Source organism: Haliaeetus leucocephalus, unplaced genomic scaffold, assembly GCF_000737465.1.
Source record: "Haliaeetus leucocephalus isolate CR32 unplaced genomic scaffold, Haliaeetus_leucocephalus-4.0 Scaffold932, whole genome shotgun sequence".
NCBI classification, from domain to species: domain Eukaryota; kingdom Metazoa; phylum Chordata; class Aves; order Accipitriformes; family Accipitridae; genus Haliaeetus; species Haliaeetus leucocephalus.
The window spans coordinates 12,552,123-12,568,687 of NW_010973368.1; the positions used below are offsets into that span (position 1 = coordinate 12,552,123).

Consider the following 16,565-nt stretch of genomic DNA (forward strand, 5'->3'; position numbering starts at 1 on the left):
CTGACCATCCTTGCTACCTGTTCTGTATCTTTTCTAAAGTTATTAGCTCAGGGCTGTAATACTGTTCTCTGATCTATTTTATTGTGTTCTCTCATTCAGTAATTCTTACTATCCAATTTGCCTTTTGGCTGCTGCAGGGCAATAAGTGATGCTTTCAGAAACCTCATACCTTAATTTCAGTTACCCAAGATCTTTCTTGAGTGTTGCTATGTAGAATCCGTCACTGCAGATGTATAAGTAGAGTTATTTTTTCCCTAAGTGCCTTACTTTGCACTTGTCAATACTGAATTTCATCTGGCACTTCACTGTCAGTTGGTATTATAAGCTCCTTCTGCAACAGTCAGCTTTAGCTTTGATTATTATGAATAATTTCGTATCATCTGCAAACTTTGCCAGTATTCACCCACTTTGACATGCCACATACAGAGATGGTGAACAGCATTAATACCAGCATAAGCCCTTGGGGCACTCCTCTGGTAAATCTGCCTCTAGTGTAGAGGAATTGTTGTTTTATTTATTCTGTTTTTCATACAACTATCTATCACATTAATCACCTTTGTTCCTTGGGGGTGGAGGCTGGTGTAAGCTCTGCATTGGGAGCTCAGCAATTTCATATCTGAGCTCTTCTAGCACACTTAGCTGAATGCCATCTCGTCCTTGTGGTTTGATCCAGGTCAATTTATCCAAGAGGGTCTGCTTTCCAGAGGCTGGCTGTGCTTCTCTTTGACCAAAGATGTTCCGCCTCACCATCAAAGCTCTAGCTCTAGGAATAAAGCAGGTGTAATGATTTGTTTATCAGAAAATGTCAACCTTTTGCATCTTCCAGCAAACCTAATCCCTAAAAGAAGGGCCCTGTACACCTAGGTTAAGCCTTTAGACTGAAGGTGATTTCTTCACCAGCTCAGGCCTGGGGACTCCTTCAGTATGCAAAATTTAAGTTCTACCAGTTACAACCGGCGAACTGTTTTAAATACATCACATTGTAATCCTGGAGTGCTGGAATTAGCGTTCTGTTGAGCACGTAACATAGCGGAGTAATGTCTTTCTGAGAACTATTGCCAAAAACAAGGGGGGTAGGGGGAACTGACTGCTACTAATCAAATGTTAATTTAGTAGAGGCCATCTGAGTAAGTCTGCGTTGCCATCCGGAGAGTTGCACATAAGCTTGTGCTCATGTGTTCCTCTGAACTGGGATCTATAGCAACACATATATGGTTATACCTCTTCTTGTAGGTGGGAAGGAGACTCCTAGCAGGACAGCGAGCTGCGTTTTGACCTTTCCTCTTCCCATTTATTTTCAGTGCAGGCAGCTCTATGGTCTACAGATCTTTCTCTGATAAGCAGATGCAGAGCTTTTCTTCAGCCAGGCTGGCAAACTGGTAAGCCACTGGTCTCTTCTAGTTTACTTTGTGTCATCCCTCTGTGCTAGAACAAACAGCAATTGCTACGTTCAGGTTTGCCAAAGCTGAGCCGGAGTATTGCTTGCTGTCCTTGCAGCCCAGCTCCACAGTATACCTCATGAAGAAAATAATACAAATTCTGACTAAGTATTTTAGGTATAAAAGCCCCCTCAGATATAAAAGCCTCATCACATATAAAAGCCTATTAGATTTCGTTGCTAAGGTGCACATCACAGCGCAAGTAATAGACATTTAAGCTACTATTAGAAATAGCTACAAATACTTCTCATTCACTGTGAGCAACTGATAATAGAATTTTGTGAGTGAAGCGCTACTTTAAAGCATCATCTATCTGGACTAATTTCTGTGGCCCCCATGATGGGTCAGACCTGCCTCCCCAATACCACTGTCTCTCATGTGGAGCTCTGCACATGCATGGTGGCACAGGTCTAGCTTGTGCAACAGTGATAGACTTTCCTATGTAGCAGATCCACTGGGGGAGAAAGAAAAGAAGACAAATGATAGACTTGGCACCAGACTTGCAAAGTTTGGCCACCCAACTTGGACAATATATTCTTATTGCTATTTGTCATAAACAAAATATTCACCTTGTTTCTTTATTAGCATTCTTTCTGCAGAAGATGGTTGAAGAGACTGTGATAGGGCCAACAAACATTCCTTTTTTTTTTTTTTTAACTTCAGCATACCGGTCTCCTGTTCTAAGTCCTTTACATTCTGCAGGAGCACATACCAAACCCTGCTGCCTCCCATCAACACCCACGTGTAGGATCCCAGTGGATACAAACACCGTGATATCCCAGACAAGCAGAGTGCTAACGTGCTCCAAGTACGTAGCTCTTGTGTTTTTCATGGAAAACTCGTGGAGGAACCTAATTTGGCACCTGTAGAAATCCATGCCCAGCTCAAATTTGGCTTCAGTGGGAGTAAGGAGCCCAGAACTGCTGTAGCAAACACCCGAGCTCCAGCAGAGACTCAGCAGAGGCCAGAGATCACTGATGCTTTGCTTAATATTGGCTCTGTGATTTGTTCAATTTCTTCACTGCAATAGGTACTGCAGATCCATTTCCCCCTGAAACTCTTCTGATGCTTTATGAATGCAGGATTGGTCCCGAAGAGCTGGACTTGAGCACCTGGAAGGTGCTGAGCACACTTGGGCACCGTTGAACTGAGGGAGCTTTGAGGCTGCTCAGGGTTTTGCTCAGCATCTTTGAACTTTTTGCTTGTTGCAAGGGACTCCTGAACGCAGAGGCTCATTTGTTCGCCTGCAATGGCTACTCCTACAGCGCATCGTTTAAGAAGCAGTACCGTGTCAGGAGAGCACCTCCCAAATGCACTCCGGCACCGCGGCGTGAAAGGTGAGAAGAGAGTAAGGGAATTTTCCCCACTTGATTTGTTATAAATTACAATTAAAGCCCTGATGTTGGCTTTTCTGGCCGGAGTGATAGCGTTTCTTCGGCTGCTGCTGCCGAGGACTGGGAGGAACGTAGCAAAGAGGAAAACAAACAGCGCAAACTTCCTCCAGGCGGGAGCAGAGCCGCTCCCAGCTCCCAGCTCCCAGCTCCCAGCTCCCAGCTCCCAGCCGGGCTCCCGCAGTGCGCTCTAGCGGCCCCTCCGCGCCAGAGCCCGGGCTCGGCCTCAGCCGGAGCGGGCAGCCTCCCGCCCGACCCCCGGCTCCGGGCGGCCGGCGGCAAGGCTCCTCAGGAGCACACCAGCCGTGCCCACGCTGCTGGCATGTGGATCTTGCTGTGAAGCCACGCTGGGAGTCAGCGCCTACCTTCTCTCCCCGAAACGCCGTGATCCTGCCTTCAGCCGGAGCTGGTTTGTCGGGCACGAGCGCTCCCGCCTCTGGCTCTGCGGCTTCGTGGTATTTATTCGTGGTACAAATTCCGTCAGCGCGCCCCTGAGAAAGGCACGTGGACAGAGGTGGCTATTCCCCGGAGCGGAGGGACGCGGCGGATGGGCGTTCTCCCCAGCTGAAGGCCACGTACCTGTGTTAGCACAGGCTGTGAATCGAATGCGTCGCGCCGAGAGGCAGACCCTGGCACACGGGGTTAGCCCCGAGGTGCTCAGCACAAGGGTTTGGGCACTGTCAGGGCAGTGAGGATGGCAGCAGCCAGCACGGCAGAGAAGCACCTGTTTCTTCTGTCTATATGATAACCATTGCCTCTCCTGGGGAAGTTTATCCACCTACCTACCTTGCAGAAAAGCAGGCCCTGCGAGGCTCCTCGTCCCCGGGTTGGTCAGCAAGTGCAGTGTCCTGTTCACATGTCCTGGCACTCACCTCCCAGGGACCCTTCTAGGGGTTCCTGGCATGCCCCTCAGCAGCAGCTGCAGCCTTCGTCATCTTTCCACACTTCTTTGAAGCATAAAGACAACTTTAGAGAAGGACATTTCCAAAACTGGGATGGAGGCATAACACTGCAGTCGGTACAGGCTCGTGCTACTTCCTCGAGCAACTGCTGCCTACAGCAAAGGTGGCTGAATTTTCCAAACTATGTATAGTGTTAAAGCTATGAGTCAAGACAACAGACAGCATAGAGAAGGTGTAGAGGTCTCTCTAGAGTTTTTGCTAGGCCTTCTGCATGCATAATTCAGCCCAGCTAGGCTGGACACTGCGCCTTCATTCTAGCATCCCTCCGGAAGGGACACTTGGGGCTGGAAGAGCTCTCCGGTAGCTCCCATACTGCAGTCCACCAGGAGACTTTGAAGATCTGATCCAAGAAGAGGCGTGTAGTTCATCAGCTATTTCTAGCTGTCCTTATAGGTTAGAAGGGATTTTTTTTTGGTTTGACAATAATAACCCGTGTCATTTCTAACTTTGTTTCTCAACAGAGAGAAACTAAAATAGTAATTACAGTAGTTTTTATTCTCTATATCAATGTTATGTATGAAGTACCTCAAAAAAGTGTGGATCTGAGGGCAATTTGTACTGCACAAACACAGTCTGAGCTGGGACTGCAATGCCACAGAAACACAGTATTTTACAGCCCCTGTGGCCCGTTAACACAAGGAAGGGAAGGAGATGAAAGACACCCCTCTTGCTCAGACACCACCTTGCTCACCCTCAGAGGGGATGGCAAAGGTGCTTTAAGCAAAGCTCAGCCTCCCTGAACTCCCTCTGTGCTGAGCTTATGCACCCACAGGTCTGTGGGTGATGCTCACCCACCGGTCAAACCAAAGCTCTTGCCCTGCTCCGCACTCTGCGGGGTGCTTCGGCAGCACTGGTGGGCAGACACCATGTCTGGAAATGCAACAAGAAAGACAGGCAGGAGGAAATGGTAGGGATATAACCACACACCAGTGCCTTGCTAGATAGCTGCCCGCCTGCAGCCTCATGGCCAGACCGCCACAGGGTGCCAGCTCAAGGCAGCATTGCCTGGTGCTGCCTGCACCTTGTCCCATGGCCAAGGGCTGCCCAGCTGCCCGTGCAGTCCCGGCCAGGCTGTGGGGCAGGGGCATGCCCCCTGGTAAGGAAATGCAGGTGCAGGAGTGACAGGGGTGTGTTTCTGACTGCACCCAAGCTGGAGAGCCTGGCACTGATTTCACAGCAGAAACACCCGCGTGGAGAAACCCTGTCCAAGAGAGTGGAGCAGGGAACAGGGCTGTGAGCCTGGCCAAAACGTGGGCAGGAGGAGCACTACCCTTCTGGTCTGGCATGGCTCTTCTGTACCGTAGGCTCAAGATCCAGACTCATCCCCTGCCCAGAGCTCACTGTGCATTTCTTTTTTTTCAGCTTTTAAGAGGAGCCTTTTCATATGCTCATATTCATGTCTGTAGTTTTTTTTAATCCCTTTTGCAGCACTATTTCTCATCAACAGAAGCTCCATGTAGCGTTTGGCACTGAATTCACCACTGATCTTGAAATACTGAATTACTACAGACTTATGTAAAGAAACCTATATTTGGCCCTGCTGCTGCTTCTCAGTGCATACCTGCTGTGTGGGGAGGCTGGATTTAAACCTCCAGAAGGACCAAACCAAGGCCAGGCTCATTTTTAAACATTATCTAATTTACCAGAGAGGCAGTGAAAGGCAGGATGGGCTTTGATCACGCCTAATTATAGAGTGTAATATTGGATACATGGATACAATATTGCCATGGGTGGTTTTTTTCTGCACAGAAAAACAAAATTTTCCTTAAAGAAACAGCTGTGTCCTGCCTGCAGCCTGCAGAAGAATGGCATTAGTCACGTGCAGTCCAACACGTAGCACAGTTGTAAAGTTCGCTCTATGAGACTGACAGGAGCTATTCATATTGGCCCCCTCCACCATCTGCCTGAATGGCAGGCTGCGGGGTAGCAGCGGCCCCCCCTCACCGCCTCTGCGCGGCCTCAACACTTAGTGCCTGCTCAAAGTCTGTCCCCAAGTGCAGAAAATCGGGGATTGAAAGCAAAGGGAGGATGTCACTCAGGTCAAAGCAGACTGTCAAGAGGAAAAAAAAAAAAAAAGGTGGTGGTGGGGGAAGAGTCAAAGCTTGCTGTGGTGGGAGTGCCAGGTTGCTCTTCTCCTGGGAGCAGAGGTGTTGGCTTCAACAAGGAGATGAGAGGGAGAGCAAAGGGGACAACTGGACAGCACGAGTCTGGGGAGAAATACCATATTCTCCTTCCTTCTTCCCTCCCTGAGCTTAGAGGACTCAGCTCCTGGGCAGGACCAGGCTGCGTGAGGGTCAGTGCCAGGGCAAGACATCCCCACTGCTGTCTGCAGTGCCTGCATGCTGGGGTGCAGGGAGGGATGCCGAGGGCTTTGGCTGCACCCCTGTGCACACACTGTCAGACATCCCTTGGGAGCTGGTGGCAGGGACCACAGACCTGCAACCATGGTCACCATTTGCCTGTCCCAAATGCCCTTCAGGTCCTTGGACTGGGAGCCAGGCTGCTAGCTTTGCCCACACCACTTTTCTCACAGATTAATTTAATCCTCAGAAATATTTATGAAGGTAACATAGAGATTTTTTTCCCTTTCAAATGAACCTGGATGTCCTGGGATGGGCAGGCTCAGGTCCTAGGCTGGGGCCAGGCTCTGGTTCCAGAGCACAACCTGTTCAGAGGCCTGAACACCATCAATGCCCCCTCTTAGAAGTTCAGACTGGATGGAAAGGGATTCTTTTTTGTCCTATGACCTGTTTTTCCTTCTCATTTTCAGACAGTGACATCTTTCCTTGTGGCAGAAATTCCTGCTATCAGTGCCTGAGGTGCATGGCTCAGAGTTACTACAATCCTTTCCTCTCCCATTGCATTCACTCCTAAGGTCACCCAGTTCTTGCAGTATGATGTTAAATAACATCTTCCATTTTTATGCCATCAGCGCATCATTAACATCCTTCCTCTTCAGTCACTGTCAACAAGAAATCTAAAATCCAGACTCCTGAGGAAGAGCTTTAGCGGTCTTCCTCCATCCTAATACTTCTTCTCTCCAGGCCAATAATTCTGGTTCACCATCAGCCATCATCACCTCCCCTCAGGCTCCTCGCTCTCCTCAAAACTCTTGCTCTCTCTTTTTCCAAGTGTGAAGGCAGAGCAGAGGCTTAGGAAACAGCAGGTGAGTGAAAAGATATCATGCAACTGAAATATCTTTGCTTTTATCTGCCCTTAATGGACAAAGAAAAGGGACCATTCAGGCCATCTGGGAATTTTCCAGCTTATTTTCTTTTCATGTTTCAAAACAATTGGAGCCCCATTTTCCCTTTGCTTCAAGGTGCACATTCATTAGGTTTAACAAGGGGTCACAGGATTGTGACCCAAATGGGGAAAAGTAGTTGAAATTTTCCACAAAACAATGGAAATTTGTTTTTTTCCTCTCCTCTCCTCTCCTCAACACAAACAAGCAAAACCTCTAGGGAATTTCGGAAGAAAATCTTTTGACCATTGTTAAGAAGCCTTATTTTTCAAATAAAAATCTGAAAGGTGTGTTTTGTTGTTTTTTTTTAATTAATGGAGGTTGCCTAGTTTTAACATGCATGGGGAAGAGATGAAGATAACAGTGCTTACCATACAGATGTGTACCTCAGACAAACAGATACCCCAAATCAGGGAGGGCAAGAAGCCACAAAGAGCTGATTTCAGTCCAGGCCTGCCCAGAAAGTGTACCATGTGGTACACACATTCATTATCCTGACAGTGGGGTGAACCCTGTGACACCACCTGTTGCTCAGGCTAGGATGGAGAAAAAAGTCTGGTTTAGGGGAGGAAAAAGAATTTTGAGCAAACTAGTATCGAAACAGTAACTTCTCTAGCATCTCTGTAGTGCTAACCTGTTCACTGACCTGCTCTTTGCTTTACAGACCATTAAAATAACAGCAGTGATTTGGGTGTTCGTGCTATTTGAACTGCTCAGGGCACTTATGGCAGAAAGATCCCTACCCCAGTTAATGGTGTGCGTTGCTGTTAGTGGGTCTGCTTGTATGGTCCAGGCCAGCCTGATGCTGGAATACCTTTGCTGAATGGGCCCCTCAGCCTAGAATTAAGCTGTGGGAGGTTTTAGTGTAGAAGTGGCTAAAGGTTGACATCACTTACAATGAGTGACACTTTAAAAACACTTCCGAGGTATTTCTGTGTAAGAAAATCTTCTTTTCTGTCTCTCTTATTCAATCTTGAAGGAAATACTGCATGTTTAGGAGAGGCCTGGCTGCAACTTTGAAGTGAATGGACTTATTCTTGTGCTTTACTTAAAAAAAGGAGTTAGAAAACTTCACATACCAAAAATTCCCAAGAAGACAGCTGTCAGGGGGTGACATGTCGGATATGAAGTGGCTCTCCAGCTGGTCCCTGTCTGCATGCTGGGAAGGCATGTGGAGACATTTTTTCAATTGCTGTACTAGTTTGACATGTTCACAGTGGAAAATGATGTATCATTCTTGAGCCTTTAGTTGGTGGACACTTCAAAGTGCATTGGATCCTCGGAGAGGAGTGCCCTATTGTTAATTGTTCCTTTCACATGTACATTGGGATGAACATGGCAAGAGCAGCGAGGAACAAAAGGGCTCCGGTGGCCTCTTAGAGAAAACCCTGTGCAGCTCAACCTGAGTCTGACCTTGAAAGGGTGGGTTGCTCTGGTTTTTAAATCCCGCTCGCCGTTTCATTCCCCTCTGGCTCCCCACCGTTACCCAGCTGCAGGGGAACGGGATGCCGGAGCAGCGAGCGCAGCGAGGCGTGGGGAGCCCCTCCACTGCTGCCACGTGGTGCCCAAGGAGCCACCTCCTGGGCAAGCGTCCTTCCAGGAGGGGACAGGCACGGCTAGTGTCTAGGGGCTTGGAGAGGGCTTCTGCAATGGGCGTGCTGGAGGGATCCTGGGTTTCCCTTATCCTCCGGCAAGCAGGCAAGTCATATCCACCCTCCTCAATCTAACTGACCCACTAGCCCTCAGTCTCACAGCACAGGCCAGGGGCCTTGAGCCCCTGTTATTGGATATAGGGTCTCATAATACATGGCATGAGTTTCCCAGGCCTCTGAGGACACAGTTCATTGACATCCTGAGACAATCCTTTGCTCCCAGGCACCTGTCCCACATCTCTCTGTCTCTCCCTTCACCCTCTTGGGCAACTAACTAGCTGTATTGGGAGATTGCACTGTGCAACGTGGTGTCCAGGTTGGGTTCAAAAGCTCAAGCACAGGAAGCAGTTTGTTCCTGCAAAGAGAGATGTAATCCCTTGGTGTGCATCTCTTTCAAGGAGCTAGACAAAACCTCTCCCTGTAGCCTCAGCTGCACAGAAAGATCTGTGTTGGGTCACAGAGAGGCCAGGCTCTGGCTAGCGCATGCCAAAATAGATGCTCAAGCAGGTGACTGGAAATTGCCCCCCGAAATGATCTGAAAGGAGAAGATGGCACAGAGATTTGCACGCTCACGTGAGGCAGATGATAGAGGGTGCAGGCCGGGCTAGCTGCCCCAGGTCTCCTGAGGAATGAACTGCTTCTGAAATAGAAACTGGGAGGAAAGAGGCATGTCTGTGGTGGCAAATCAGCCACCGTGTTACAGCCCACCGTGGTACCAAAGGCTCTGCAGCACATTCTGCTCCAGGATGTCCTGGCCCTGGGGTCTCCCTAGACCTGAAACACCTGAGCCTTGGCACCAGCACATGTTGCTCAGGACAGACTGGGAGAAACAATGTGAACAGGGGTGGCGGCACTGGGTGCACCACTACAGAGACACTGAAGAGTCATCCCTGAGGCCTCTGCCCAGAGTTTGGTATAATGGCACAGTCTGGATCTTGTCCTGCTCCGAGGAAAATCAGAATAATAGAAATACAGTAAAATAACAGTAAGATGTAGATGTTGTCAACCCTCGGTGCTCATGCCTTTGATTCCTCACATCAGTAAGGTAGATTTTACTTGCAAAACAGCTTGGACTTCTGTCCCTTCTTTCCCCAGGGCATGTGCGTGTTTGTTCCAGAGCTGGCAGCATCTCCCTGAGGGTAGGTGCATGCGTCCTCTGCCCCTCTCCGCTCTTCCCATCCCCAGGGTGCTGTGGGCTGGGGAGCAGGAGCAGCACTGCTCTGGCCGTGGGAGGCAGTAGGTCCTGGGCTGGCACACAGGCTGCCACCAGCTCTGTGTCGTTGGTGTGTCCGGTGCATACCGAGGGCAGCCCTTCTGCTCTCCTCTTCCTCCAGCTCTCAGTCTTACCATGCTATTAAGTTATTGCCACCCCTTAGGGACAAGCCTGAGAGAAGGCGGAGGGCTCGCATAACTCTGGATCAGTAAAGGAAGCAGCTCAATTAGCATTTCACACGCCTTTTCTTCCCTCTCTTCTTACCTTCCCTGCAGCGGGCATGCTTTCCCCTTAAAGGATTGTCCTGTTTCTGCTCCTTGCCAGCGTTGGCAGGGTGACAGTAGTCGAGTGTGCAAACTTGTGCTATTGTCCCCAGGCCAGGGGGAGTCATGGAGACCCACTAATATGACACAGGAAAATGTTTGCTGATGGCAATTCTATGGGCTTTGTCTAACTCTTTCTCCATCATGACGACTCGATTTAAGTCTCTAACTGTTTGACTACAGATGCAAGAGTACTATCCAACTCCATCCTTTTGTCTGGGTAGTTTGAATGGGTAATTCAGCTTTTGTGTAACTCAATTGAGGGGGCAAACATAAAGACAAGATTCTTGAGCGCTCAAGCTCCCTTTCCATGGATATCTGCACATCTCTTTAGAGATTTGTTCCTTTCCTACCTTTTTCTGACATCATCCTCCCCTTAAAAAAAAAAAAAGGCTCTGATGGGGAACGGTTAAAAGTAGGCTAGCCCAGTCCCCTGTATTACATTGTCCTGTGCCAATGAAGCATGGTTAGTATCAGCCCCCAGACAGCTTCAGGGAGTGCAGAGAAAAGGGTGTCTAAACTTTCCTAACTCATCCTCAGCATTTTCACTTCAGATTGTGTAATTTTTAAAAAGAAAGGCCTCTGTCGGGGTGAAGAGGATAGGGAGAATGGTAGAAATCGCGGGGAAATGATTGTATTTATTAGCTGTCTTTCTGTGGCTGTCCCCATGGTGACAATTTGTGATGGTAAAGAATGCGAGGAGGGGAGGCTGATGCCTGATTGGGATGCTTTGTATTTGGCAAAGTGGCTTCTGATTGGCCTGGGAGAGCCCCGAACTCGCCGGAGTCGATATTCATTCAGCTTGCTCAAGTGCTTGCTAAACTGCATCCAAACACTGGCGGGCCCTGGCTGCCTCCACCGAGGTTGGCGGTGTGTAACCTGCCTAACGAGATTAGCGGGAAGGGGCTCCTCTCCTCGGCGACTCCGCAGCCGCCAGCACCGGCGAGAAAAGCCGCCGCGCGCCGGGTGAGTGTCCGCGCTTGCTTACAGGGAGATGGGAGCGGCCGCCCCGGCTTCTTTCCACCTAAGTGCTATCTAACAAGATTAGGCGCCAGGATGGCTGGCATTTGTGAGCTGGTCCCTGCGCTGGTGTGTGCTGGGGCAGTGGTGCGGGGCGGTGGGCCGCAGGCGCGCGGTGGGTCCGTCGGGAGTTTGCCGGCACGGAGTTGAGCTGACAGACGACTTGTTTGCATGGCTGAGAAATTTGACGTGTCCCCCCACCCTCCCTCCATTTGCTTGGTGCTGTTCAAACCGAGGCTTCCCGCTCTTAAGTCTGCCTGTCGTGTTTTGCAGGTTTGCCAAGGTTTGTCCGAAGGCGGATTATAAACTTTTCATGGGAAACTCTGCACGGCACATCCACTGAGATGGCATCGGACAGCGAGGTAAAAACCCTACTGAACTTCGTCAACCTGGCCTCCAGCGACATCAAGGCGGCTCTGGATAAATCGGCTCCGTGTCGCCGGTCGGTTGACCACAGGAAATACTTGCAGAAGCAGCTCAAGCGGTTTTCTCAGAAGTACTCGCGGATCCCACGGTGCCACCCCAGCAAACCCCCTGAGTGCAGCTGGCGCAGGGGGGCAGAGGACCGGGGCCGCGGCCCTCAGGCCGAGGCACCTGACCCCAGCCCCCACGGCGGGGCTGCTGCCGAGAAGGTGCTGCAGGCAGCCGAGGCGGAGGACAGCCTCACCGGGGAACGGGTTTTGCAGGAGCAAAACCCTGAGGCAACCAGGCCGGACCAGGTGCCCATGAGGAAGCGACAGCTCCCCGCCTCCTTCTGGGAAGAGCCACGGCCGGCCCAGAGCCTGCCGGCCAGGGCTTTTGCTGCCGGCCCCGAGGGGCTCCCGGCCCCCAGAGACCCTCCTCCCTACGAGGGGAAGAAAAGTAAACGGAGCCCGGATGGTGCCGGCCCAGAGAGCCCCCCTGAGCCTGCCCTGCATGCCGGGGAGAAGGACCCTGCCGGGGTCCTCTCAGGCCGGGTGGGTGCCTGGACCTGCTGCCCCTTCCCCTGCCCTGGGCCGGGGGTGTACCAGCCCCCGGGCACGCTGCCCCCGTCGCCCTTCCCGGGGCTGGGGCTGTGGAGGAAGAGTGCGGCCGTGCTGCCGGTGGAGGTGCCGCACTTCTGCAAGGAGGCCGATGGCACGGGGCAGAAACTCTACAGGCCCGTGGTTTTGAAACCCATCCCCACCAAGCCTGCCGTCCCCCCGCCGATCTTCAACGTTTTCGGCTATCTTTAGCTGGGGGGTGTTGGAGTCACACTGAACACGACAGCTTCTGAGAGTGAATTGAAGCGCCCAGTCGGGCACCAGGCGTGAGCTGCTGGCAGCGTGGAGCGGCGAGGGGAAGGAGCCTGGTGATCACACCCTCTTCCTCATGGGCGGGCTGGAGCGAATTAGTAATTGCTGGGAAGCTGCTCGAGCTCCACTCTCCTCTCAGTACACGGGTATAAATCGGGAATAAGCCTTATGAAGCCGGTGTCACAGAGCGTGAGGCAAACCCTGGCTCTTTCATCGACGGGCATTGTTTGAGCTGTGGCGAGCGGGGCTGCGGGCCATTCATAGCCACACTTGTGACACCTAGGAGACCTCCTCCATGTGGGAACATCTTTCTGGGGTTGCCCTGCGGCAGCAGCAGCAAAATGAAATGAATTAAACCCATTCAAAGAGTTTTTGTACTTTAAAATAATTCCAGAGAAGTCAAGATATTCAGGTCACCTCCTTTTGCATCCAAGAGACTGGAAGGACAGTATTTAATGTAGAAACCACACTTGTGAATTGATTTAAGCTCTTCTTGTATGTAAATACTGACAGAATTAAAAGAAAAAATTAAGGGAAGAAAGCAGGTAATTTTATTTTGGTGATTCTGCAAATGCAGTCTGTTTATTTTTGCCCCACTCGGTAGACACAGGTTTGATTTGCAGCTGGTGGGTAGATATGAGGGCTGAAATCTCTGCCTATTCAGAGTGATGTAAATCAAAAGTAATTCTTCTGGGGCTGGGAAATTAGCTAGTGTTAAGCTGGTGCAAACAGAAGCAGGATGAATTTCCCCATCAGAAATTGTTCTGCATCAACAGAACAAATGAGAAATTGTATTAGTTGAATACAAAACCATAAAATATGATAGACTAAAAAAGTGTATAGAATAGCCTGCCTTGATTTCTGGCTCACAGACATCTTTTATTTTGTCTGATTTTAAGATGCTATCACAAGACCTGGCTGTGAATGATTTGCCTGGTATTTTCCCAATTATTTCAACAAATTGGCATTAGAAAAGTTAAATGGGGATTTTTTAAAGTTAGATTTCTCTTAAACCCATGGAGAAAGTGGTGCTAAGGCACAGAACATGAGATCTGAAAGATTTAAAATCCGAGGCCTATGTATCTATTCAGTTACACTGGTGTAAATCACTGAGGTCAAGAGAAGTGTATTATACTGAGGGGGGAAAGGGCCAGAGAATGGACACCTGTGATTCCCAGGGCCTGAACTAAAGCTAGTGGGAACTTCTCCCAGGATTCAATAAAAAGTGGCCTTGATTGGCTTGGTGTCTGGCTAGCGTAGCTCCCTATGACTCTTGGTATCTCCATAAGGGGAAAAACAGGCAACACTTCTCATGAGCACATTGCAGTCATGAAAAAATTATCATCTTAAGCAATTGTAGAGTATCATTTTGGATCTTCTGATGGGGCTTGGTGTTACATAACCAGGTTGCAACTTTCGTTAGGATATGAACTACTCTCAGGCTAAAAGTAGTTCATTCTTTCCCCAAACCTCACAGTATATTGCACCAACGTTTACTTTTACGGAAACAATGGCTGTAATGTGTTAGTCCAGGAGGCCAAAAGTAGAAATGGAGATGGCTTTCCTCGCTTTCTCCCTGCTACCAGCACTTAATATATGTATCAAGCTTGTATAGACTACTCCTATAGGACAGAGAGCAGGAAATGGCTTTGGTAACACATACCTGCAACTACATGCAAGGTGCAAGGTGGTAAAGAGCTGATCTAAGACTTAAAGACATCAGTTTAGATCTTGATCCAGAAGTGAAGATGTGAATATACTTAGATGTCTGTCCCTTTTTGTCTTTTTGGAAAAAAAATCCACCAGGAGACTCTGTCCCTCTCCACAAGGAGGCTTTAACAGAAACCAGAGGTAGTACCCCCATTTAAGTTAATTGGAAGAGAACTACTGCTCTTAATTTGCAGAGCAAGGAATTTTTTACATGAAAGTAGGGACGCTTTCTTACACCAATAGCTCTGTGTCACTGTTGTATTCAGAGGAAGCCAGATGCTGAACTCTGTCTCAGAGCTGTTAATGCAGAGCAGTCTCCTTGGCATTGGTCTGGATTTCTCTCTGGGTGACCAGAGCAGGTCGTGGAATGAACCACAGTAATTGCTGTGGACAAGTGTTCCTGCTTGAGTTCAGAAGGGAAATTTGAAAGTGCTGCGTATTGTACCAGAATATGGATTTCTATCAAAATTTAAATACTTGGAAAAGTGGATAGCCTCTGTAGAAATTTTATTTCTGAAGAAATCCGGAGAAAGAAGAGAGTTAAAATCAAGTTTCTACCTTTGGGATATTAAATTCTTTGTTTTCTTTTTCTTCTCTGAAACTGTTTCTCATTTGAATGTATGTTGCTCTACATTTTCCATGTAGTAGAATAGCATGTTTTTAAGTGATGATGAAGGATTGAATCAGACCATTCCAAATTACTCTTGACACACAGATATTTATGCACTTACCCTCAGATTTAAACTGATGTTACTTTTTAAAATCCTTAAAATCCATGGAACTTCCCTCCCCAGCCCAGGGCAGGAGGTGGCTCTTGCTGGGGCTCTGAACAGGAGCAGCAGTGAAGTCAAACACAAATGAACAGAAGACAATTGTTAAGTATATTCAAAATCACTGAATGGGGATGTGTGAGACTTTCCAAAAGGTTTGCAAAGAATAGCAACTCTGTCTCCTCTCTAGCAATACTTACTGTTCTCTAACCCCTGAGATTAACATCAAAATTATTAATTGTTCAGTCTTGGATTGATTCAGACTTTTCCTGGCTATTTTTGTGTTTGGTTGTTCACTGTTGCTATTCAGGATAGCTGATAGCCTTCAGAATCTACTTGTTTATTCATACTTTGTTTGAAAGATGGAAACATAACATTTGAGAGCTGCTATTTACTACAACAATGCAAATTTAAACTGTTAAAACCACAATAGCTTTTATAAATAATGGGAAGGAAGAGGTAAGTGAAAAAGCTTTCATACAAAATGAAATTAAAAAAAATCAAAAAAGTGCACAAGAACATCAAGTGAATTGCACGTGATGCAGTAAAAAAAAAAAGTACAGTAACCTGGTCACGAAATATTCCTAGAACATTTCACATAAAGTCATCATCTCTGAAGGAGTCTATCTATCACACTCAGTAAAAACAAGCCACTTTACCTTGCACTAGAACTACTGATCTGCTTACAAAGCCTAGTTTGTTTGGGTTTTGCGGTATTTGTCTTTTCACAGTAACTTCTAGATAGATGCATTAAATGCACATTGAATTTGTGCAGAGTCAGTATTGCACACAAAATATTGTGTCAATGTTTGGAGTGGAGAGGTAGTGGGCTCCATTTCAGTGCAAATAAATGTAAACTGAGTGTGTGACGATTTGCTGTAAGGATCAAGCAGAACGGATTTAATAACATTGTAATTACCAGATTTCCCCTTTAACACTCTTGTCTTCTCAGTTTCTGTGCACAGTGTGCCCTTATCCTTCCTGCAGTTGTGGTACGTTCCTATCAGACCAATGCTCTCCAGCTCAGTGACTGTCCTGCTCACGACAGATGGTTGAGAGCAACCAGGACATGGGTCTCCCAATAGAGATGAAGGTCTCTTGGTTGAAAGAAGAAATGAACTTTCCATACTTGCTCCACTCAAACCCAGTTTCAACTTCTCCAAGGACATAAAAAGCAATGGCCACCCCTGAGACTTTTGCATATGTAATGATGTTGGCTCAGGGGAAATTCCCAATTTGGGGTAGCTTATGAAATCCCACTCCCGTAGTTATACATGCAGTTAGTGATTGTGAATCCTTCTATCAGCCAGTGGTCTCCAGGGCTGTCACCACACACCAAAAAAGCACTTAAGTAAATGGTCTCCACCAAGCCGTGTCTGTATCCATCACCCTCTACGACTCTGCTCTGTTACATTAATTTAATTTCAAAGAATTTTCTTCTGATTTATATCAATGTAAGACCCAGACCTTCACTGCTCAGCCCCATAAAGTGAGAGATGCATGAACTCCAGAGGTGATATTCTGTCTCTCAAGCTATTGCTTACCAATTGCCTTCATTGGCAAAACT

General features: G+C 48.2%; 1 protein-coding gene across 1 annotated transcript; it reads left to right on the top strand.

Annotated features, from left to right (window-relative positions):
* Nucleotides 1-11,588: 11,588 nt before the first annotated feature.
* FAM181A (family with sequence similarity 181, member A) lies at nt 11,589-12,458 on the top strand. The gene has a single exon (XM_010583877.1). It carries the CDS (start codon nt 11,589-11,591, stop codon nt 12,456-12,458), a length of 870 nt encoding a protein of 289 aa, XP_010582179.1.
* The last annotated feature ends 4,107 nt before the right edge of the window (nt 12,459-16,565 follow it).

Excerpts from the sequence above, each read along its gene's own strand:
- FAM181A (XM_010583877.1), top strand. The coding sequence starts at position 11,589 with ATGGCATCGGACAGCGAGGTAAAAACCCTACTGAACTTCGTCAACCTG.